The 24050-nt window shown below is 40.1% G+C and overlaps 3 protein-coding genes across 3 annotated transcripts; all 3 read left to right on the top strand.

Annotated features, from left to right (window-relative positions):
- Positions 1-439: 439 nt before the first annotated feature.
- Positions 440-1435, top strand: LOC307235137 (trace amine-associated receptor 1-like; the record flags this gene model as incomplete). Its single annotated transcript, XM_080007127.1, has 1 exon — positions 440-1435. The coding sequence occupies one exon, from the start codon at positions 440-442 to the stop codon at positions 1433-1435; it is 996 nt and encodes a 331-aa protein (XP_079863253.1).
- Positions 1436-2876: 1441 nt separating this feature from the next.
- Positions 2877-3785, top strand: LOC307234901 (trace amine-associated receptor 13c-like; the record flags this gene model as incomplete). The annotated part of the gene is made up of 1 exon (XM_080006767.1): positions 2877-3785. The coding sequence occupies one exon, from the start codon at positions 2877-2879 to the stop codon at positions 3783-3785; it is 909 nt and encodes a 302-aa protein (XP_079862893.1).
- Positions 3786-16380: 12595 nt separating this feature from the next.
- Positions 16381-17376, top strand: LOC307235138 (trace amine-associated receptor 1-like; the record flags this gene model as incomplete). The annotated part of the gene is made up of 1 exon (XM_080007128.1): positions 16381-17376. One exon carries the CDS (start codon positions 16381-16383, stop codon positions 17374-17376), a length of 996 nt encoding a protein of 331 aa, XP_079863254.1.
- Positions 17377-24050: the final 6674 nt, after the last annotated feature.

The following is a 24050-nucleotide window of genomic DNA, read 5'->3' as shown; positions in this document are numbered from 1 at the left end:
GCCATTGTTTTGCCTCAGAGTTGTGAAATATGTCCACCATCTTTGGGGAACATTGACATCACTGGCCAGGAGAGATTTCTTGGATAGCCAATTGAGCCTTTCGCTCTAAGGACCAGTCAGAGAATCAGTTGACTGTTTTGACCCTCATTCGTCTACCAAATATAATGCACAATCTTCTGGTAGGAGTGGTTATTTGTCCAGCAGGCTGTGAGGTAAGTCCACTTTGCCAGAGCTATTTGCAAGTCATTGATAATTGAGGGATTTATACATTTAGTAGTGTACATAAAGTGTGTTTCTTTCTTTGCTAAACTATGGATTAAGGACTTTTAGCTTTCCAGATAGACCTTATCAGCAATTTATTTTTGTATTTGAAATGATTCAATGTCTGATTCAATTTCTGATTTTAAAAATGTTGCCAACCCTCCCTCTCCCCAGAAAGATGGAGACAGCTCTCTGCTATGAGTCCAGGAACAGCTCATGTCTAAAGACAATCTACCCCATGTCAATCCGCATCTCCCTCTATATGATCCTGGGGGCCACAGTGGTCCTCACAGTGTTTGGAAACCTTTTGGTCATTGTATCGATTGCTCATTTCAAACAGCTTCACACTCCGACCAACTATCTCATCCTCTCTCTCGCTGTATCTGATCTGCTTTTAGGAGTAATGGTCATGGCTCCAAGTATAGTTCGATGTGTAGAGACCTGCTGGTATTTTGGTGATTTTTTCTGCAAAATCTACTTGACTTCAGATGTCCTGTTATGCACTGCCTCAATTCTTAACCTGTCTTTCATATCTATTGACCGATACTATGCAGTCTGTCAACCTCTGCTTTATCCAAGGAAAATAACAGTTCACACCTCAGTGATCATGATCCTTGTTAGTTGGTGTGTCTCGGCCATAGTGGGATTTGGAATGATTTTTCTTGAACTTAATATTTTGGGAATAGAGGAGTTCTATTACAACAACATTGCATGTGAGGGAGTGTGTATTTTGTTTCAGAGTGGAGTATCAAGCAACGTCTCTTCAGCTCTGTCCTTTTATATTCCAGGAATTGTCATGCTTGGTATCTACTTGAAAGTTTTCCTGGTGGCACATAAACAATTCTGTAGCATACAGAACACAAGCTGTGTGACCTCTGGGAAAGTGGTTAGCAAGAACCAGAGAAAAGGCACCAAAACGCTAGCAATCATCATGGGTGTTTTTCTTTCATTTTGGACTCCTTTTTTCATCTGTAACATCATAGACCCCTTTATCGGTTATTCCACTCCGCCTTCACTGATTGAAACACTTGTGTGGTTGGGTTACCTGAATTCCACTGTGAACCCTTTGGTGTATGCCTTTTTTTACAGCTGGTTCAGGAAGGCATTTCAAATGATCCTATCTGGTAAAATCTTCAATTCTGACATTTCAAACAAAAAACTGTTTATAGAATGAGTTGTTCGAGAGGTGAGTTGGGGTCATGACAATTGTTTCCCCAGGATGGTGGAGACAAAGAAAAGGCTTTACCGTCGCGCAACCTCCTTTGCGCACTGCTCTGCTGAAGCTTCTCACTGTGTTCAAATTCAGTCAAATGGGGCAACATTTTTGAACCTTAAAATTTTGTTCTTATTATTATTTCTTTCTTCTTTTTCACTTCCACAAATCAGCAATTTTTCCCACAACAGTACTAATGTAAGAGACTAGAAACAGGAAGTTGTACTGTGAAGATGTGCTAAAGCAATTTCAAAATGCAGTTTAAAATAAAATGTGATATTATTGAAACATGTAAAAAAAACATGTAAAAAAAAAAAATACACAAAGGCACTTGTGATTTTAATGCAATTTTAGTATTTTTGCATTTTGCAATTTCAAAAAGGAGATTTAAAGGCCCTCTGTACCAATATTTTAAATTGTTGGAAATTGTATATGTTAATTGTTAATGTTAACTTGCCTTGCTGGACAATGGTTGCATTCAGCACAGCGAGAAGCTGCAGCACAGGGGTCAATTTCTCAATGGTACAGCGTGACCTATGAACATTTATAAATGATGCAAACCAACATTTTTATAAGGCCCGAGTTGTAAAATAGTGAACATATCCTTTAAAGTGAAGATGCAGGATTGAAACAAGCTTATACTGCTATGCATTGGACACAAATGGTCAACTGAGACCTGGCATTGGCTCCCCCGTTCTGTTGTTATAACATGGGTTCCAGTTGGGACCTGGCCTCAATTCCAGAAGTCAGAGCTGATTGAACCGAAAGCCACCTGCCACACACACACACACACACACACACACACACACACACACACACACACACACACACACACACACACACACACACACACACACACACACACACAACTACTCATCACATATACACTGCACCTTGTCCCCTGCGATGGTAATACTGGACTTGACTGCCCACATATTGTCTTCATGTATATGCTTATTTGACCTGTTATGTGAGAAGTGTAACTGTACTTATTTCTATGTGGTTACAAATATTATATAAGCAGATAATTATTTCCCTGTTAAAATAAAGACATGAAAGCGAATGCACTACATTTTTTATCCCTAGAGATCTCTGGCTGTTTACATCCACAGTATACATGTGAATAGTTGTGATTGGTTGGTTAGATTAGCAGGAAGTATATATACGTGTTCCTGGCATAGTGACAACACAGAAGATACCAGATCTCTCTTTCTTTTTTTGGTGCGTTACTTTGTCCCCTTGGGTCTATTCCGGGTTTGATGCATGACTGTGTTTTGAATTAACTATGACTGATAATCTTCCTCAGGAGCTGCTCTGCTACCCAGGCTCCAACGCCTCCTGCCTCAGAGTGCAGTTCCAACCCGGGGCCCAAGCGGCTCTGTATTCTGTGTTCCTTTTGGCCATGCTGGTTACCATGGTGGGGAACTCTGTCGTCATTGTGTCCATCGCTCACTTCAAGCAGTTGCACAGCCCCACCAATGTGCTGATTTTGTCTCTGGCACTGGCTGACCTGCTTCTGGGATTCACGGTCATGCCCTTCAGTGCCCTCCGTGTAGTCCAGGGCTGCTGGTTCTACGGAGACGCTTTCTGCCTCCTCCACTCCAGCTTTGATGTGTTCCTCACCTCCGCCTCCATCTTCCACCTGATTTGCATTGCTGTGGACCGCCACGAGGCGGTGTGCCACCCTCTGCACTATGCCACAAACATCACAATGCCGGTGGCCTGGTCGATGGCGTTTGGCAGCTGGATGCTCGCCACTCTCTACTCCTATGGGTTGTTGTACTCAAAAGCCAACGTGGCAGGGTTAGAAGACTATCTAGCTAAAATATACTGCCTGGGTAGCTGTAATCTGGTCTTTAACAGGCTTTGGGGAACTTTGGACACCTTCATAGCGTTTTTCTTTCCTTGCACTGTCATGGTTGGCTTGTATACTAAAGTGTTTCTTGTGGCTAAAGAGCAGGTGAGGAAGATTGAGGACCTCAACAACTGTGTGGGTTTAAATGAAAAAGGCAGAGTCGGGCAGATTAAACGCTCAGAGCACAAGGCAGCCAAGACCCTGAGCATTGTGGTTGGTGCATTTATATTTTGCTGGTTACCTTTCTTCCTAAATTCTATTATCGATGCCTACATGGGCTTCAGCACACCTGCTGCTGTGTTTGAAGTGTTTGTGTGGCTTGGGTACTTCAACTCGACCCTAAACCCTGTTATATACGCCTTATTTTATCCCTGGTTCAGGAAATGCTGTCATCTTATTTTCACGTTGAAAATATTTAGGCGCCATTCCTCAACCATACATTTGTCTGTAAATTGACCGCATTGTGGTTAATGTTGTCAATTGATATTTGAAATGAGTTATCGCATTGCATGACTACTTTTTTCCAGTAAATTTTGTTTTTACCTTGTATATGGAAAAAAAAACGTTCTTCTTTTAACTGCTAAATGAATGTCTGCAATGTCGATTCCAGTTCAGCAGAAATGATGGCCGCCAACGATGTTGGAGACGTCAAGGAGGGCGCTATGAATCAGCCACTGTTGTCACCAGACGAGCCTTTGGTGGTGGTGGTGTTACATTTACATTTACATTTACATTTACATGTAGTCATTTAGCAGACGCTTTTATCCAAAGCGACTTCCAAGGGAGAATAACATTCAAGCTACATTGCGACAGAGACATTAGTGTAACAATAAATACTGCTAGGTAGTGCTAAGTAATTGTAAGTTAGGAGAGGAGGTACTCTCGTGTTACAGTGTGGGCAGGTGTGTCAAGTCAATACAGAACTGCCCTACCCTTTGTGAATGGTACAGTGACAAGCCTAAACTACCTGAATAACATCATTAATTCAGTCATTGTGCCCCTGCATGAACAACACAGGCCTAATATCATCTTCATGGACGACAATGCTCCAACTCATCGAGGTCGCATCATTAAGGAATGGCTGCTGGAGACTAGGGTACCTCAAATGGAGTGGCCTGCGCTTTCTCCAGACCTGAATCCCATAGAAAACCTATCGGATCAGCTGAGTCGCCGTGTAGAGGCTCGTAACTCTGTACCCCAGAACCTCAATGACCTGAGGGCCTCCCTTCAAGAAGAGTGGGGTGCCAGGCCTCAGCAGACAATAAGTCGACTTGTGAACAGCATGAGACGTGGTTGAAAAGCTGTAATTGATGCTCAAGGGCACATGACAAGTTATTGAGACATTGAAATTTTTTGTTGTGATATACCCACCACTGTTGTTGGCTTTTGTTTCAATAAATTGTTTGAGATGAGGAAATCACCATTGCGTGCTTCGACTTCAATGCCCTACTTTCATGATATAATATCACTTTAGGGTGAACTTAATTTTCCATAAATTTCACCCGAAAGCCAAATATCCCTAACTTTTTGTCAGTAGTGTATATGATTCAATATGCTGTAGTTGGAAATATACAAGTTCTTGCAAAAGATTGAGATGTGATAAAAGGTTTGATAACTGTATGCATTGAATAGAAAAGTGGTTTAGTTGCACTTTATTTTACCTCTACAAACCCTATTGCTAAGTTTTGTTATTGGTCCATGATAGCTTCATAGCCTTCTTTTTTCTGCGATATACCCTGAATGAGAAAAGTTTATCAGAATTGGTGTTTATTGGAACTCTTCATCTAGCTGATTCTGGTCAAGCAGGCCAATTTGTTTCTCAGGGGTAATGCTGAACACAAACAAATTAATCATGATAAAAAGATTCTCCATATTGCAATGGCCAGTGGTGGTCCACTTACAGACATACAGGACGTTTACGGAAGTACATTTTTACTTTCCACCAGTGGCACTGGTCTTTAGTACCATCACATCTGAACCCTGTATGATTTGCAGTATCACATTTATTTTTGACCTCATTAGAAGCCAATGTCACAAGTGTATCAATAATTTCAGTATCAGTATCAGTATTCCAAGGAGGAGCAAATTACTCAAAATAAAATGTTTGAATCAATAATTATATAATAATATAATAATAATAATAATAATAATAATAATAATCAGTCAATAATTGACTGCACCATTATACTTTGAGGTTCTCCATGCAAATGTTCTAAGTATACATATTTTATGATATGATTTTCACAATAATTCTATCTATCTATCTATCTATCTATCTATCTATCTATCTATCTATCTATCTATCTATCTATATATATATATGTACAGCATATACTACAGTTTGCATCAATGGCGCCTAACTGTCTCTGCTGCAAGCTGTCTGCTCTGGGTGTCTCAGACTGACAGCTTGCGTCACAGGGCAGTGAGCCTCCCTGCCTTCACCTCCATAGGAGTAGTATCATTCAACATCTATGTCGAAAGGCACGGGTCCATCCCGACCTTCTGGGTAAAAGAACATTATGATTGGAGAGTACCTATAATTTCTTTCGTAATACGTATGAGTGCTTTGTCGATTGCACAAACGCCTTCGCACTGTCACTTCAAAGTGTTGGGCGCTCACTAACAAGATGGCTAGCATTTTGCGTTTTCTAAAATTTGCAAGTCTTTGATTTGAAGAAAAGCAACAGCTTCTAAGTGATGGGAAACTATACTCATGTAGGTTCAAGTAAACCCTACTCTAGACTTCTACTTGTCTTGTAGTGAAGTTTGTATTGTTGTGTTTATTATTGCTGCGCTGACAACAACAATTTTCTTTGTCCGTGTCATCATTTTGACTTCCTTCTGTGGATGAAGTTTATGAATTGACTTGGACTGTTCACAAGGCTGCATAACTTCAATAATATATAGGATTATGCGGTAGCCTATAGCCTATGTTGTGCTCTCTTATAATGCATTGCTTCCTAGTTATCAATCATTGCTGCGTGCCAATACCTTTCTGATTTCCCACTGCCTACCAACACTCAGAACTCACTTAATACTGATGTCTGGCACCCTCAGCCTCAACCTCAGCCTAAAATAATTACATAAGATTGCATTACATTGCATTACATTACATTAGTCAATCCAAATGTATATGACAGTCACAACCACCTAAACCTTCTCTAAGTATAAGTAGCATTGGTAGAGCATTAGGAGAGGGTTTTTTTTTTCATATGGTGAGGGGGTTAGAGATTCTTATGAGATAGACAGACAGATCAGTGCAGCCATCCATGAGCCACGCAGCTCTGACCCCATAGCACCACAGGCACGGAAGAACACAGAATCCACAGAAAAGGCAGGCAGGCTGACACACTGCCGGAACTGTCCGGCTAGAGGGCAAGCAGGCGGTGCAACCACAGCCACTCACGCCCCCCTTTATACAGGGCTGTGAAGGGGGGTAACCATCCTGACTATAAAGCAATCTAAGGCTGCTGTTTTGAGAATGTGCTGCCAACCATTTTGTAACTAAATAAATGAAAACTCATTCATGGAAATCTGTGACGTAGGCGTTTTTTTTTTCTTTAAGCACATTCAATTATCAAGCATCATTTACCTACATTTGATTGAATTTGCTAACTTTAGTACACTAGAGGTGAGGCAATATACCTCTCCTCTAGTGAGTGGCCCAGCCCTTCGCTTATTTTTCTGTATGTGGCCCTCAGTGAAAAAAGTTTGGATACACTGTATGTCATCATACATATTTTGAGTTTGTTGTATGGTATTACCCACAGAACTTTCCAATATATTAAAGGATACGCTATTCTTCAACCCAGGCATGCATTTCACTGATCAAATGCAGTCAATAGGGCACATTTTCTCCAAAAATACATAAATATGTTCTCCTTTTAGAAAGTTGGAAGCTCACAATAATCACAATATTGTCAGACAGTCTATACTGTATGTGTGTCACAAACTGCATTTTATTAGGAAATTCAGGGTTTATTGACTATTTTCACTTCCATGAATCAGCTTTCTTGGCAACATCTGCGCTAATAGAAAAGACTAGAAACAGAAAGTTTCCGCTTCCGACTGGCAACTGTAACCAGCTTTGGACGAAATATGAAATTGTGAAAAGTAGTTTAAAATAATATGTGATATTACTGTTATTCAAAACAAGTTAGGAAATAAGCTAAGACATGCAATTTTTGTAATTTAGAATTTTCAAAAATGAGATTTAAAGACCCTCTCTACCCATATTTTAAACTGCTGAAAATCTCTCTCTCTTTCTCTCTCTCTCTCTCTCTCTCTCTCTGTAGAAACTACTCATACTGTAGATTACCCAAGTAGGCCAATTAGTTGCCTAGTTGTTCAGTGGGAGGAATAGAGTATGTGAGCCCTGTGTTAATCCATCCCGACATTTCCTGAATATGCGTCCTGCAAATACCTGCGCTGTTAGAATTATAATAGCACACTTAGAAAAGCAGATACTTCACATTTTCTCATGTTTTGCAACAATAACTACTGGAAGAAACAACTTAGGTTAACAACTTTGGTTCCTTCCTCTTTGGTTTTCTTTTGATATGTAAATAACAATAAAAGTTCTGATAAAAAAAAATAAATAAAATAAAAATAAAAAAGTAAAATAAAAAAGTAAAACAAAAAGTAAAGCAGTTGAAGTAGAGGAAAAAGTTTACATATTTGCTTGGAAATGTAGTGGAGTAAAAGGTGAGTCTCTAAAACTGTACAGACTATACAGAAAAATGTACTTAAGTACATTTTTAACTTTCTACCCATGGCAATGGTCTTGAGTGGTCTTGAGTCACATTCGAAACCTGTATGATCTGCAGTATCAAATTTTTTATTTATTTCTTTATCTCATTAGAAACAAATTTCCAAAGTGTATTATGATTATGGTACAATATTGTACGATGTATGATAAGTACATTTTGGTGGATCTGTAAAACCAACTGTTTTTCGCTCTCACACTCACAAATTTGCTGTATTGCTACGACTAAGCATGGTCAGAAGGGTATATTATAACCAATTGTGTTTGTTATTAAGTTATTTCTATTAAGCCAATTAACATCGTATGATCAATTACTCTTCTCTCTGTCGAGACTTTGTATAGTCTCGAAGGGGGGAATATGAGGTGTCTGGAAGGTTTGAGGTGAATAGGTCACTGAGCTCCCAAAGCTGAGATATAGTGCGGTCATAATATTAAGTTACTATTAGATTAGTAACTAAGTTACTACTATATGTTACTATTAGATTTATTGCTTGAGAACGAGAACAACAACGGGTCTGTTCAGAGGCCCTATGGGAGAGGAATTTTGTTTATTCCTCCAGCTCGACCAGAGGAGGAAATGTTTAGATTCATGACAAGACAGAGGCTGAACGGGCACCTATAGGTCGGGACCAGAGATGGTATGTTATCTCTGTTCAGCTTTAAAAGCGAGTGCAGAGCGTCACTTGGCAGAGATTCCATCCGGCTCGGGTCTCTCCTGGACGTCCATTGCAAGTCTGGTTTGATGCTGATTTGTGTAATAAAACTATTATTTTAATCAAGTCAGCGTCAGCGGTCACTCCTTCATTCTTCAACACATCACATTCATCAAGAAACGACAAAGTGGTGTCACGAACAGGATCTGTTGGGCCTCATCTGCCGAGGCTGCCTGCTCCAGCGAACTGCCGCTCTCAGGGTGAGTGACCTCTCACAAAATTAAGCTGTTATGTGGTCTGGAGCAGTTGTGTTTTTGGCAAAGAGACTGCACTGAGATTATGCGGAGATGGAGATGATGTGTTGATGTGTGAAGTGAGTTTCTGTCTAAATTGGGGTAATTAAGATGTAAAAGACGTAAAAAAGGGGAATAAGTGAATAATAAATGAAGAAAAAGAGAATTAAGTTGAAATAGAGAATAGAGAATAGAGACGAGAGGAATGAAAAATGAAGTTAAAAGTAAAAGTTAAAGGCTTAAAAGATGTGGAGAAAGTAGAAATAAAAAGTAATTAAAGAATGGCAGAACTAGTAGCCAAAAGTTATTTAAATAACCATGAAAGATTAACGAAGACAGGGCCCGTATCTCGTTAAACAGTAAGACATGTGTACATTAAATGCTGCGTGAAAGTTGGCCGAATTAAAATATAATATTGTCAAATCTAGGTAGGAAAAACAAGAGGAAATAACCCTGGCCAGAGGAATTGACTCAAAATAAAATCATATGAATAAAGATGAAAAAGATGAAAGTAAAGTGAAAAAGAGATAAAAGTTAAAAGCCTAAAGTAAGATGAAAAAGGATGAAAAGTGAAAAAGAGATAAAAGTTAAAAGCCTAATGTAAGATGAAAAATATGAAAAGTGAAAAAGAGATAAAAGTTAAGTCTAAAGTAAGATGTAAAGTGAAAAAGAGATAAAAGTCAAAAGTCTAAAGTAAGATGAAAAAGATAAAGTGAAATAAAAAGAGTTACAAGTTAAAGGCTTAAAGATGAAAAATAAAGTTTGAACTAAAGTAAGATGAAAAAGATAAAGTGAAATAAAAGGAGTTACGTTTGTGCATTTGATAAATGATATGAACCTTTACAGGACTTTATATAGTTGATAACAAAATGAGCCTTCTGAAGGACTAGAGTCACAGTCTGCCTACACATACATGTACACATCCAGAAAATAAAAGAAAATCTCCTGCTCTGAATTGGAAGGAGGATTTGTGATTTGTTTGATTGGCGTGTGGGTTTTTTCTTTTTCTTTTTATGCTTGGGGTGTGTGTGCTGGTGATTTCTGTGAGTCCTGTCTGGTTAAAAGAGTAGATGGTCTTGTTGGGGTGAAGGGAAACTCTGGTTCTTGATGCAAGAAAAGAGGTTTGGGTTTCGGCTGCTGAGAGAAAACAGCTTTGATTTACCACTGTGCGTAACTGCATGGAGCTGGGCTGTCCCTACGGGAGCCAAAACAGGATGTTCACTCGCTGACGACCAGTCCATACTGGAAGTCTTTGCTAAACTTAAGAGGTGGAGCAAGGGGTGGTGCTTCACACAAGAGACGAACTTAGTTACCTCCTCCTGACAAGAGGGGCTGTGATTGAGCCCCCCCTCTCTACTCTTTTCTCTCAGTAGTTAGAAGAAAGAATAAAAAGGATAAAATAAGATTAAATAGATAAGTAGAAAAAAAATAATAAAATAAAATAAAAATAAATAGATAAATAGAATAAAAATAACAAATTAAAAGTGATATCAGATTGACTAATATACTCTTTGGACTTTAAATGCATTGCATGATTAAAAGTAACCATTGCTTTATTTCAAGTGTGCACAAAATAAAAAAGCTGATAATGTATGTCACACTGAATTGTATTACAGTGTGTATAAGAATTTAGAGTGAGCCTAAGGCATTGAACTCTTCTGTTGTTCTTTTTCTTTTTTCTTTCTTCCTCTCTTTTGCTATGCTGAGTGAAAGTTGGGGGAAAGACAAAGAAGATGGAATGAGTCTGAACTGAATCATCCATAGGGCAGATGACAAGACATCTGACAGATCTTCACAGACACTGAGGCTTGTGGATGACAACGTTCTGGAATCCTGAATCCATCCAAACCAATTAAAGGCCAGTACGGTTTTATCCACAAACTCTTTCAATAGACCTCACCTGCATTTACCTATACATTTAGTCATAAGATACGTGTTTAGCTTGTTTTCACATATGGGTTTGTAATAGTTATTTTTCATACATTGCATTTGCAATTATTTAGTGAGAGACTTGGCAACGGACTGACTAATTATGGCATTTGCCTAATTAATGGAGTACTATTGACTGATTGATTGATTGATCACATGTGAAAAAGCTGATTTGATTTAAATACTGTTGAGTTCTGCGAATATTGGTTTCATTATCTGAGTATGGTTTATCTTTGCTGTTTTGGGAGTGATGTACACTGATATAATTTTGATAATTTAACATAAATGAGTGTGTTCAGATGCATCAGATGGTGAACAAGTGAATTGGCTTTCACAAGTGGGAAGTGATTGGTCTCCTTTGGGGTTGGCAAATTCAGCTGTTATTGGTTGAGTGTGATTACACGGTGCTTTATAAACATATTAAAAAAAAAATTCGATTTGATTTACAATAAAAGAAAAATAAGAGGGTCAATAGGATGTCAAAAATGGATACTAAAATTACAAAAGTAATCTGGATGAGTGAAGAACAGAAGTTCATGAAAATCATGATTTCAGCTCAAGGACAAGGACAACAACAAGTGATACAGATGACACATGAGTCAATATTCAGCGCTAAATTGGACTCAGACAGCATGAGAGAGGAGATGCTGCAACAAATTTCAGAATGTCTGTTGTCACGACATAGTACTGACATCGGACTTGTGAAGTCAGCCCAACCGGTGAGAGTTGAACTGAGACCAGGAACCAAATCTCCTTGGAAGAACCAATACCCACTAAAGGAGGAGGCAATCAAAGGGATTGAACCACAAATTGAAGGAGTGTTAAAAGCAGGTGTAGTGGAAATATGTTCGGATCCTCAGAGCAATACACCTATATTGCCTTTAAAGAAACCAGATGAGTCCTATCGCTTGGTACATGATTTAAGAGCGATAAATGAAGTGGTGCAGGATTTTCCAGCAGATGTACCTGGTCCACATACCTTGTTCTCCAGAGGCTACACACTTCACAGTGTTGGATTTGTGTGGAGCATTTTTCAGTGTTCCACTGAGCGAAGAAAGTCAAGGGTTGTTTGGATTCACATACAAAGGACAAACCTTCAAGTACAAGAGGCTCCCTCAAGGATTCAAACATAGCCCGCACATTTTCAATAAAGTGTTGCAGGTTGACTTGGCTGGGATTGATCAGATCTTGAAAAGTACTGTCATTCAGTATGTGGACGACATTGTCATCTGTTCACCAGATAAGGAAACGTGCCATGAGGACTCAATCAAACTGTTACAGCTATTGGCAGACAAAGGACACAAGGCCTCTCAGAAGAAGCTACAGTATTGTCAAGAAAAAGTCATTTATTTGGGTCAAACAATAATCCATGGACACAGAGGCACCAAAGCCTAGAACAGTCAGAGAGAGGATGACATTTCTTGACATTGCGGGATATTCTTCAGCCTGGGAAGAAAAGTATGCTAGCCTAACAGGGCCTTTGAGAGCTATGATAAAAGAGACTGGGAATGCTCAACTCCATTGTAACCTCACCTGGACGCAGGAAGGGCTTATGGCATTTAAAACGATCAAACAGAGGCTACAAGAAGCTCCAGCACTAGCGCTGCCCGGCTACTCTAAGAACTTTTTGCTGTATGTGGCTTCGTCCACTGGAGGCAAATATGCATGTGCAGTTCTTTCTCAGCCCACAGGTACAGGGACAAGCCCTCAACCTGTTTCGTATTATTCTACTGCCTATTCAAAAGTAGAATTGGGGCTACCACGGTGCTACAGAGCAATGGTGGGAGTTTATCTAATGTATGAGAAAGCATCATCAGTAACTATGGGTTACCCAGTGACAATTCTTACCCATCATAGTCTCAGAAATCTTTTGAACTTCGGTAAATGTACATTGACTATGTCTAGGCTAAGAGACTATCATAGGCTCTTAGAGCAGGAAGATGTCACCTTAGTAAGGTGCGTCACGGTAAATCCAGCTGAGAATTTACCAACACCAGGGGATGGAGAGCCACATGATTGTGTTCAGGAAGTAGAGAGATATGCAAAGCTCAGATCAGACTTGCAAGCTTTCCCACTGCATGTGTCAGATGTGGACTATTGGACTGATGGGTCCTGCTATCAAATAGGAGACACATTGAGTGCTGGTTACACAGTAGTCAAAGCCCAGGGAACTGAATTTGTTGTTGAGAAAGCAGAAGTAATACCACAACCTGCTTCTGCACAGCTTGCTGAGCTTGTGGGCCTGACTGAAGCTTGTCTATTGGCCGAAGGCAAGCGAGTGACTATATATACAGATTCTGCATATGCACATAATGTGTGTCATTTATTTGGATCAGTGTGGAAAAATCGAGGATTTAAGAAGACAGGTGGATTTCCGACACAGCATCATGCTCAGGTAATGAAATTGTTGCATGCAATGATGAAACCAAAGGAAATAGCTGTAGCAGAGTGTGTAGCACACAAAATGGACACGTCGAGGGTCACACAAGGTAATGATGAGGCTGCTAAAGCAGTTACAGGAGCAAACAAAGCAGGCAAGGTTCTTCTGGTCACTCATGAAGTGGACTTACAAGATAAAATCCCGCTCAGAGATGTGATCACGATGCAAGAAGTGGCGTCAGCCATCGATAAACATTTATGGTTGGACCGAGGGGCCACACAAGATTCTGCTGGTCTGTGGAGAAATCATGATGGACTGATGGTAGCACCCCCTGACCTACTAGGTCTGATGATTCAGGAAGCACATGGGTTAGCCCATGTTGCAAGGGGGGAGGTAAGGAGAAAAATCACGAAAGAGTATGGTTTTTGGGCACCGTACTTGCTTGAGCAAATTGATTATGTCATAGGTAGATGCACAATCTGTCTTTTAAAATAATGTTCGGAGGGGTGTGTTGAGTCCACTCGGTCACATTCCAACTCCGACAGGTCCTATGCGTGAGTTGGTTGTGGATTTTGTTGACATGATTAGACCAATAGGAGGTAAAAGATACATGCTAGTCGTCGTGGATAGATTTTTACGGTGGCCTGAGGCATGTCCAACCAAGCGTAAAGATGCTCAGTCAGTTGACAAGCCAAGTTCTTGTGTCGTGAGGTCATAAGCAGGTGGGGACTTCCAGATCGGATATCCTCAGATAATGGGAAAGAGTTTGTGAATAGAACATTTAAATTAATTCTGCAAAAATTGGGAATTAAACAATGTTCAGGAGCTGTTTATCATCCGCAAAGCCAAGGTGTTTGTGAAAAAATTAATGGTGTGCTGAAAAATCGCATTGTTAAAATCTGTCAGCACACAGGACTGAATTGGGTAGAGGTGTGTAGTTAGGAGCTAACACTAGTAGAGAAATATCTATTCTAAATATCTGATTCCATCATATACTCAACACTATTGTTAACAAGGAAAATGCAAGGACAAAGGGGGGAAAAGGAAAATGTTAATCATATATTGGAATAATGTTAAAGTATAATGCAAAAGTGAAATCATTATATTGTATTTGATGTTTGTGCAAGATACTGGCTGGTGATTCTTTCTTTCAGGACCAGTCAGAGGATGGCTGTGTCCAGAGATTCTAACAGCCTAATGGACTTGAACACTCAAACATGGACACTCGAAAATGGAGGACGAAAATGGACGGCGACCCTGAATGAGGACATCATGATCAGGAGTGTCAAGTGAAATATCAATTAAAGTTGATGGTGTTAAAAAAAGCAACAATTCAATACATACATATGTGTCCTGAATGTTTTTATAACATTGGAGTTTGTTTACTATAATGTAACCTGTATTATTGGTGAATATCCTGTACTTTACACTAGATATTTTTAGCAAGACATATTACTTTGATTTGCTATTGTTTTCTTTGAGTTGTCTGTAATAGGATGAAGTGAATACATTGGGACCTCAGGTATTTTATTTTTTTGCGGTTTTTGAGGGACATTGGTGCTAGGCAGGGAAAGGTCCACTGGAAGGTCCGATGGGTCGACCAGCCTGACTTTGGACAATTTAAATTTATTTCTGCTCTAAATGTATTCATTTATATGTAACATCCTATACAGTTTTCTAAACCCTTCGACTTTGTCTGTTAATTGGTATCGAGTACCTTAGGTGGTTGCCTGGGGCAGAGGGACCGTGAGAGAATTTTCCTGTCTTGATTGATTGATGGATGTTCTAAGAAAGGAAGCTGCCAGATTGGTTTTTCGCTCTCACACTCCACAAATTTGCTGTATTGCTACGACTAAGCATGGTCAGAAGGGTATATTATAACCAATTGTGTTTGTTATTAAGTGATTTCTATTTAGCCAATTAACATCGTATGATCAATTACTCTTCTCTCTGTCGAGACTTTGTATAGTCTCGAAGGGGGAATATGAGGTGTCTGGAAGGTTTGAGGTGAATAGGTCACTGAGCTCCGAAAGCTGAGATATAGTGCGGTCATAATATTAACTGTTACTATTAGATTTATTGCTTGAGAACGAGCACAACAACGGGTCTGTTCAGAGGCCCTATGGGAGAGGAATTTTGTTTATTCCTCCAGCTCGACCAGAGGAGGAAATGTTTAGATTTATGACAAGACAGAGGCTGAGCGGGCACCTATAGGTCGGGACCAGAGATGGTATGTTATCTCTGGACAGCTTTAAAGGCGAGTGCAGAGCGTCACTTGGCAGAGATTCCATCCTGCTCGGGTCTCTCCTGGACGTCCATTGCAAGTCTGGTTTGATGCTGATTTGTGTAATAAAACTAACTTATTTTAATCAAGTCAGCGTCAGCGGTCACTCCTTCATTCTTCAACACATCACATTCATCAAGAAACTACACTATCTATCCATCTATCTATCTATCTATCGATCTTTCTATCTATCTATCTATCTATCTATCTATCTATCTATCTATATATATATATATATATATATATATATATATATATATAAATCCCTAAAAAGTCAATAGGCAAACAGGGTCCACGTCTAGTCTGAAGATATGAGTTTTCAATCTGGAATGAAAGACAAGTGATTCTCTCAATCTGATGGGCAGGTGTGCTTGTTCCACCATAGTGGGGCCTACGGTTCCAACGGATGGCATCGCTGTATGAGCAGTGAATCATCCATGGGGACTGCTGCCTTACCTCAGTTCCCTTAGGCTCTGTTATTGCACTTAGTCCAGTGGCTGATATTAAGTGTAGGGGCAAAAGGTATATAAAGCGTATTTTGCTATGAACCTTTGACAGTCGTCCAGTGTTCTATGAGAGGTAAGTCCACTTTACTAGGAACTGCTCGCTTTAGCCATTGCTATTTTAAAAAGCCTGGTGAAATTCATATCAGACAAAATGCTTCCAAAGAAAGGAACATCCCTTCTCTGCCACTCTGTTGTAATGTTGGAAGTCAAATGCTGCCTTCTCCCTCCTCTACTCAGGCAGATGGAGGAAGTTTTCTGCTATGAGTCCAGGAACGGCTCATGTCTGAAGACCATCTACCCCATGTCAATCCGTATCTCCCTCTATGTGATCCTCGGGGCAACAGCGGTCTTAACTGTATTTGGAAACCTTTTAGTCATTGTATCAATAGGCCATTTCAAACAGCTTCACAGTCCGACCAACTACCTCATACTCTCTTTGGCTGTATCTGATCTGCTTTTAGGAACAGTGGTTATGATTCCAACTATGATTCAATGTGTGGAGACCTGCTGGTATTTTGGTGATTTGTTCTGTAAAATATACATGAGTTCTGATATCTTGTTGTGCACGGCCTCAGTTCTAAACCTGTCTTTCATATCTATTGACAGATATTATGCAGTTTGTCATCCACTGCTGTATCCAAGGAAAATAACTCTTCACACTGCAGTGATCATGATTCTTGTTAGTTGGAGCATCTCAGCCATAGTGGGATTTGGAATGATTTTCCTTGAACTTAATATTATGGGAATTGAGGAGTTTTACTACAGTAACATTGCATGTGAAGGAGGGTGCAGTATGTTTCAGGGCAGAGTATCAGGCACTGTGGGATCAATTCTCTCCTTTTGCATTCCTGGAATTATCATGGTCAGTATTTACCTGAAGATCTTTCTGGTGGCACAGAAACAAACTCGTACCATACAGAACACAAGCTGTGTAACCTCTGGGAAAGTGATGGACAAAATGCAAAGCAAAGCCACCAAAACATTAACTATTATTTTGGGTGCTTTTCTTTCTTTTTGGACTCCTTTTGTAATATGTAACATTGTGGATCCATACATTGGTTATTCCATTCCACCTGCAGTGTTTGAATCGCTACTGTGGGTGGGCTACATCAATTCTACCATAAACCCTTTGGTGTATGCTTTCTTTTACAGGTGGTTCAGGAAGGCATTTCAAATGATCCTTTCTGGTCAAATATTTAAGTCTAACAATTCAGATAAGAAACTGCTCACAGAATGAGTTCTAAATTTCTATGGCAGCAACCTCATAGAAATCTGAGCTCACCAAAGAAAATATAAAAAAAAAAAGACAATGAAAAGACTTGCTGCTTAATGCGTTTTCCTTTAGAAACCATCACACTATGCGGTTATTTATGTTCAGGGCTAAACCAACCTGCCTGTGGTTAATACAGGTGACATTTCTTAATCACTCAAATAAATTCCTTGAATCTATTGGTTACAAACTTTCCCTAAAGTGCGATGTTTACTCTATTCACAGATGGTAAGATTGTTTTGACTGATACAAATTATAAATTTTTCAACAAATTTTAATGTCCCAAATGTCCTAAAATATGCAGTTGTTTAAATTCTAATATAAAAACAGATTTTTACAGTACATGATATATGAGGTGGATCAGGGATAATCGCAGGAAAAAGCTTTGAGTCAGCTTAGATATAGTGCTGATCAGGGAAGATTGAAGGAAATAGCTTTGAATAAGCATAAAGATTGTATCAATTTAGAGGATCATTGAAGAAGCTTTTGTCAAGCTCAACCCCCCATCCCTCCCCAGACAGACGTGTTGCCAGCCGCTCAGGTTGGGAAGGGCTGTGGATATATCGGTCTGGAGAACCGTGGATGAAGTGGCCAATTTCGCATCGATCAAGAGAGATTGTGGTTTTTGTTTGTTTATTATTATTTTATTTTTTTTATGTTAATGAATAATAAAGAGGACATTATTAAATATATAATTATTAAACTATAGGTATATAGATTACTCTTGACCCCTCTGTAGCAAAGGGTTAAGGGTAGGTGAGGATCTTCTGTTGTCAGAAAAAAAGAAAACCAGTTAAAAACAAAGTAAAATTTATAATAATAAAAATAAATAAAGCCACCTGGCAGTCGTGTCGTTTATTGGGACACAGGTTTGGAAATAAAGAGAACACTCTCATGTGATTAAAGAAAATACAAAAAAAAAAAAAATACATCTAAATATATATATATATATATATATATATATATATATAATGAATAAGTATATAAATATATATATATATATATATATATATATATATATATATATATATATATATATAAATATATATATATATATATATATATATATAATTTATATATATATATATATATATATATAAATATCTATAAATATATATATATATAAAATGTACTTATCATACATCGTACAATATTGTACCATAATCATAATACACTTTGGAAATTTGTTTCTAATGAGGTAATATATATATATATGTATATATCTATATATATTTATATATATAGATATATAAATGATACACATTTGCAGTTTCACACTTGAATACTGGGTCTTATTGGTGTCTGGGACATGTGACCGCCTGGCATATAGATCACACTGGAGCATGTATGGATGAGATGAGTTTGGAGCGATTTTATCCGTGTCTTGGGGTATGTTAGTTACGCTGGCTGAAAAAAATCTTGATGAAACGAGTGAATGCATAAACGCGAGATAAGCGTAGTGTGTGTCAATAAACGCAAGAAAAGCGTGGTATGACAAAATGAAAATGTCATTGAATTTAAGTGCTAGTTAACAACTATGCTACAAAGCATACTTGTCTAAGCTGAGGTAGTATGAATAAATATTGAACTGTTTGAACTGTTTGATTGTGTTTAGAGAGATGATTGTGATGTTGATCATAGTGGTGTGATGAGTTGTAGAAGATATTAAACTGCTTGAAAAAAGTGTCTGTTGGTTCATTAATGCAGCTTTGGTAAAGGTGAGGAGTATGATGAGTGTTTGTTTTTATAACTGCAGTTTGTGCTTGACATTGAATAAGGTAGCTGTAGATATACAGTATACAACTTAGCAATTAGGTTAGCAAAGGAATAATTGTTTGTTTTGTACACTAGAGAGGTAATGGAATGTAGACATTCACTTACCAAAAATTGAAAAACTAAAATAAATATGAAATATGTTGGCCATTTCAATGGCTTTTAATTGGGGCATTCCAAAATTTTAAGTTTAAATTTTAAGATATCTTGTGAATCGATTAATGTTGTAATTGTGTATTGGTGGATATTAACCAACCCCTCTATTCAGTGTTTTATTTACGCATTTATAAGCAGGAATCCACTAGCTGCAGTTTGACTTTTGACCAGTGTAGATGTGACTGCGTCTGATTGGGAAGAGCTGAAGGCTTGACAACAGGATTGATATAACTGCTATTTGTATTTAACTGATTTGCAAATACGATTATACGGATTATACGGGGAACATTTTTGTTGCTTTCAAACAAGCTTTTGCCCTGCTCCATGTTGGGTTTGCTGGATTACATTAACTGTGGATGCGAGAGATGGGTTTATGTTAGCTGTGTTATTGCAGTCTTATGGAGATGAATTATGTCTTGTTGCATACTATGGTCAGAAACTTTGTGCCGGGGTTATTGGGTTGATTACATGCTGTAGCCTTTATCTTACTATGGATACAAATTGGCTAATTTCTCTCTCTTTTCTCTCTCTCTGTTATAAGAATTTTATACGTATATATATAGCTCTGCCTTTAACGTGACCTCTTGTACGATGTATGTATACTCGGTTTGTCCTTCCCAAGGCTAAGTAGAGCTCCTGACGTAAAAAGGATGTAAACTAGTCACTTTTTGTGTCGTAAAGAGGAGGATGCGAACCTCAACAGATAGTCGGTCTCAACAAAACTGCCCCATCAATGATCTATGCAGGGGCGTTGCGACATCTCCTGACCTTCATCCCAACGGCTCCTCAGTTTCGCCACTCCAAGAAGACTGTATAAAAGCTTAGCTCTCCAGTAAGAACTGAACACTTCCTCTGTGACATTCAGTTGTACAATGAAACTGCTCCTCTTGTACAAGATTAAATACTTTATTAACCTAAAATATTTGTCTACGATTTCCTCTGTAACGGTTAGTCCATCCACGAACAAAGTTTATAGCTGTTTAACTTTTACACTCACCAACAACACCTCTCCATCATCAACATGTGCAACTTTCAATTTGCTCATGTCACTTTGAGGTTGTGCACTACCCCTACTCCAACTTTTCTTCTTCCCTCTTACGGAGATTGACATGACTGCTTGGCAGCGATAGCTGGTGTGGCTTCGCCAGATCTTGCTACTGAAGCTCTTGAAAAGTTCAACTATGATGATTTAGACTCAACTATGTGGCGGACCAATGGGATCAAGCCGCCGCTGTTGGCGTTCCTTGCCAACTTTGAACTAATGGCCAAGGCTGGACGGACCACTAGCAGGCGTGGCGGCTCATTCCCCTCCTCTCGGGAGAAGCCCAGCTGGCGGCGCATGCCCTGCCACCGGAGCAGCAGACGAGCTACGCTGTCGTCCGGAGGGGAGTGATGGAACAGGTAGGGAGAAAACCTAAGTGCCACCGCCTGCGCCTCCGGTCACTCCCCTACGACAGGGGTTGCCCTGTCGGGGAGTGACCGGAGGCCGTTCTTGTATGCCCAGCAGCCCCTGGACACTGCCCTGTGGTGGCTATGACCGGAGGACTGTCCCCGCACCAGATCGTTGAGGCAGTGGCCACCTAACAGTTTGTGGACAATCTCCCGGCCAACGCCACTAGCTCAGTGCGTTGCAACCGACCAGCCATACCGTAGCAACCCTCTAAGCCCCCACGGAGGACCATGCCGAGGCCTACACCCACACCACTGCCTACCACACCGGACAGGACCGGTCGATAGGGGTGGGTGAGGTTACAAGGGGGTAGACATCGCTAGATTTTTGTCTTTAGTGAACTTCATGAAAGACTTGAATAAAGTCTCCCCTCTTGTTGACCCTTTAATTGGCAAAACAGCTAAACTTTCCTCATGCAGTGTGTCACCTGCCACATACCTCGCAATTATACTAAACTGAGATAAATGACTAACGTCTGTTGACTCATCTAAAGAGAGAGAAAAGTATGTCCCTGCGTTTATTTCCTTAATTTGTGTTTCCTCGACTTGATTTGCCATCATGATAGTACGATCGTGAATTCGTTTGATTATTCGTTTGCAATTTTATCATTGCATATTAGACATACCGCAGATCCTGTTCTCTCCACAAAGGAAAATTCATTTGAATTTGTACCCCCAATTTGTATTATCTTTTTGGGTCTTATGTAATTTTTATTTTATTTTATTTATATTATTCTATTCACTAACTGCATTACATTTCAGAAATCAGTTAGTTTCAGTTTGTAAGCTAGGTAGGATTTAGGTTAGCTATCATGTTCAGTTTAGTAACTATTGTGCATAATCTCCGGGTGCGTTGTAAAGGCATTTCACTGCATATATGTATGAAAGTATGTATATGTATGTGATGAGTAAACCTCTTGAATCTTGAAATCTTGAATCTACACGACCCGATACCCAGAAGCAGTGCTGCTGCACAGTATTACGGCCAAAAATGTGACACAGCTGCTGTTTCAGGTCATCTCCGGGTCGAGATTCTGAAGGAAATCCTGACCGACCAGGGCACTTTGTTTATGTTGTACACACTGCGCGAACTGTACGAGTTACTGGGCGTCCACTCAATTCGGACCAGCATTTACCACCGGACTGGATGGACTCGTTGGGCGCTTTAACAAAACGTTGAAAAACATGATCCGGAAGTTCATCCACAATGACAGCTGAAATTAGAACACATGGCTGAACCCCTTGTTGTTTGCGGTGCGGGAGGTTCCCCAGTCCTCCATGGGGATTTACCCCTTTGAACTACTTTTTGGCAGGAGTCCTCATGGGGTGTTTGACCTGATTAAGCAAAATTGGCAGGAACGTCCCAGCACCAGTAAAAACAAGGTGAGAGCAAAGCTACACGCGTTGGGGCAGGAAGCATGAAGAACTTGCTCCAGGCCCAGGAACGTCAGCGCCACCTGTGCAATAGGGAGGCTCGGTTAAGAGAATTCTCACGGGGAGACAAGGTGTTAGTACTGCTCCCTACATGCAGCTCGAAAAATTACTGGCGAAGTGGCAAGGGCCCTTCGTGGTTACACAACACGTGGGGGAGGTCGATTATGCAGTCGAATGCACAGACGCAGGGGGTTTGCCCAAATTGACCACATGAACCTCCAAAAATAATGAAGGGAAGGTGTGCCCGTAGCACTGGCCACTGCGACGATTGAGAGGGACGAGTCGGGGCCGGAGGTTCCAAAGCCGGCTGTATGCATGCCCGAAAACAAACAAAAAATAGTGCAGCTGGAATTATAGCTCATGCTGGACATGGGGGTAATAGAGGAAAATATAGCCGAATGGTCCAGCCCCATCGTGCTAGTAAGTAAGCCCGATGGGTGGGTGCGGTTCTGCGTAGATTAGTGGAAGGGGAACGCGGTGTCAAAGTTTGACGCCTGCCCAGCATTGACAAACTTCTCAACCGGTTAGGTAAGGCTCATTTTTTAACTAGGGGCTACTGGCAGATTCCCTTGTTCCAGCAGTTCAAGGAAAAATCGGCCTTCTCCACTCTGCAAGGCCTTTACCAATTTCGAATGCTTCCGTTCGGGTTTGGGTTGTTTGTCGCCCTCGCGACCATTCAGAGACTCATGGACCATGTCCGGCGTCCGCATGCAGCATTTGCCACTGCATACTTAGATGATGTGATTATTCATAGCAATATGTGGGATCGGCCTCTGCAGCAAGTGGATGCAGTGCTAGCGTCCCTGAGGCACACGGGGCTTACCGCCAATCCAAAGAAGTGTGCGGTTGGGTGGTGGGAGGTACGGTATCTGGGGTACCACTTTGGGGGGGGGCTGCTCCGACCCCAGATGGATAGGACATCGCAGTCACGAACACGCCGAGACCCAAGACCAAGAAGTGGGTAAAGCAGTTTTTGGGGCTGGCCAGGTACTATAGGAGGTTTGTGCCGGAATTTGCGGCACTGTCCAGCCCCCTGAACGACCTAACTCGAAATGGTGCTCCAGATCCGGTCAGATTTGTGTTCCTTTGTGTATTTTTTTATCTCTCAACATATTTTCAAAACTGAGTTTGATTTATAAATAGAAGACGCCGATCGATCGTTTCCTTTTAAGCGAAAGTCCAGTTGAAGATCATTCATCCATATTCCACGCGATTGTGAAGTCAAAATGTACCAACACATACCATCAAGTAAGAATTGCTTACGTCACTGATGTCACTTCCGTAACAAGACGAAGATCCGCTTTCACTTGTCTGTGAAAACTTTCATTTCCCTGTGATGTTATGGATGAGGAGAAGCGAGTGGAGGAAGATCTAAATCATATCGTGGATCTTAATCTGACCAGTGTGATAAATCCAAATCAATGTTAACAGCGCATACTGGACTTAATTTTCCGCAATGATAGTTCTCTGACAGCGGTGCTGAGAACAACAGCGCTGCTGAATCTGATATTACGCATTTGGAGAACACTTCAAATACCGGATTTCAACCGGAATGTGATGACGAAATGGAATATTTTCAAGAACCACCGGAGGAGACCGACGATACACCCGTTGATGTTACAACGAAAGAAGTTGATGACATGATGAAGTCTGTTGAGGTTGGTGACAGATTTTCCAATTTCAGATTTTCCGAGACTCATAATATTGATAGACTCTACATTTTGTTGTGTTGTCCGTACTTTTAAACTCCAAAATAATTCCACTTTTATAGAACACGTTTGTCATGTCTGTTATATAAAAGCTTTTTTAAAAACTTAGTTAGTTGTTGA

Source organism: Zeus faber (assembly GCF_960531495.2).
Source record: "Zeus faber genome assembly, chromosome: 9".
Lineage (NCBI taxonomy): Eukaryota > Metazoa > Chordata > Actinopteri > Zeiformes > Zeidae > Zeus > Zeus faber.
The sequence above is the reverse complement of the archived record's forward strand: the minus strand, read 5'-3'. Positions and strand labels throughout refer to the sequence as shown.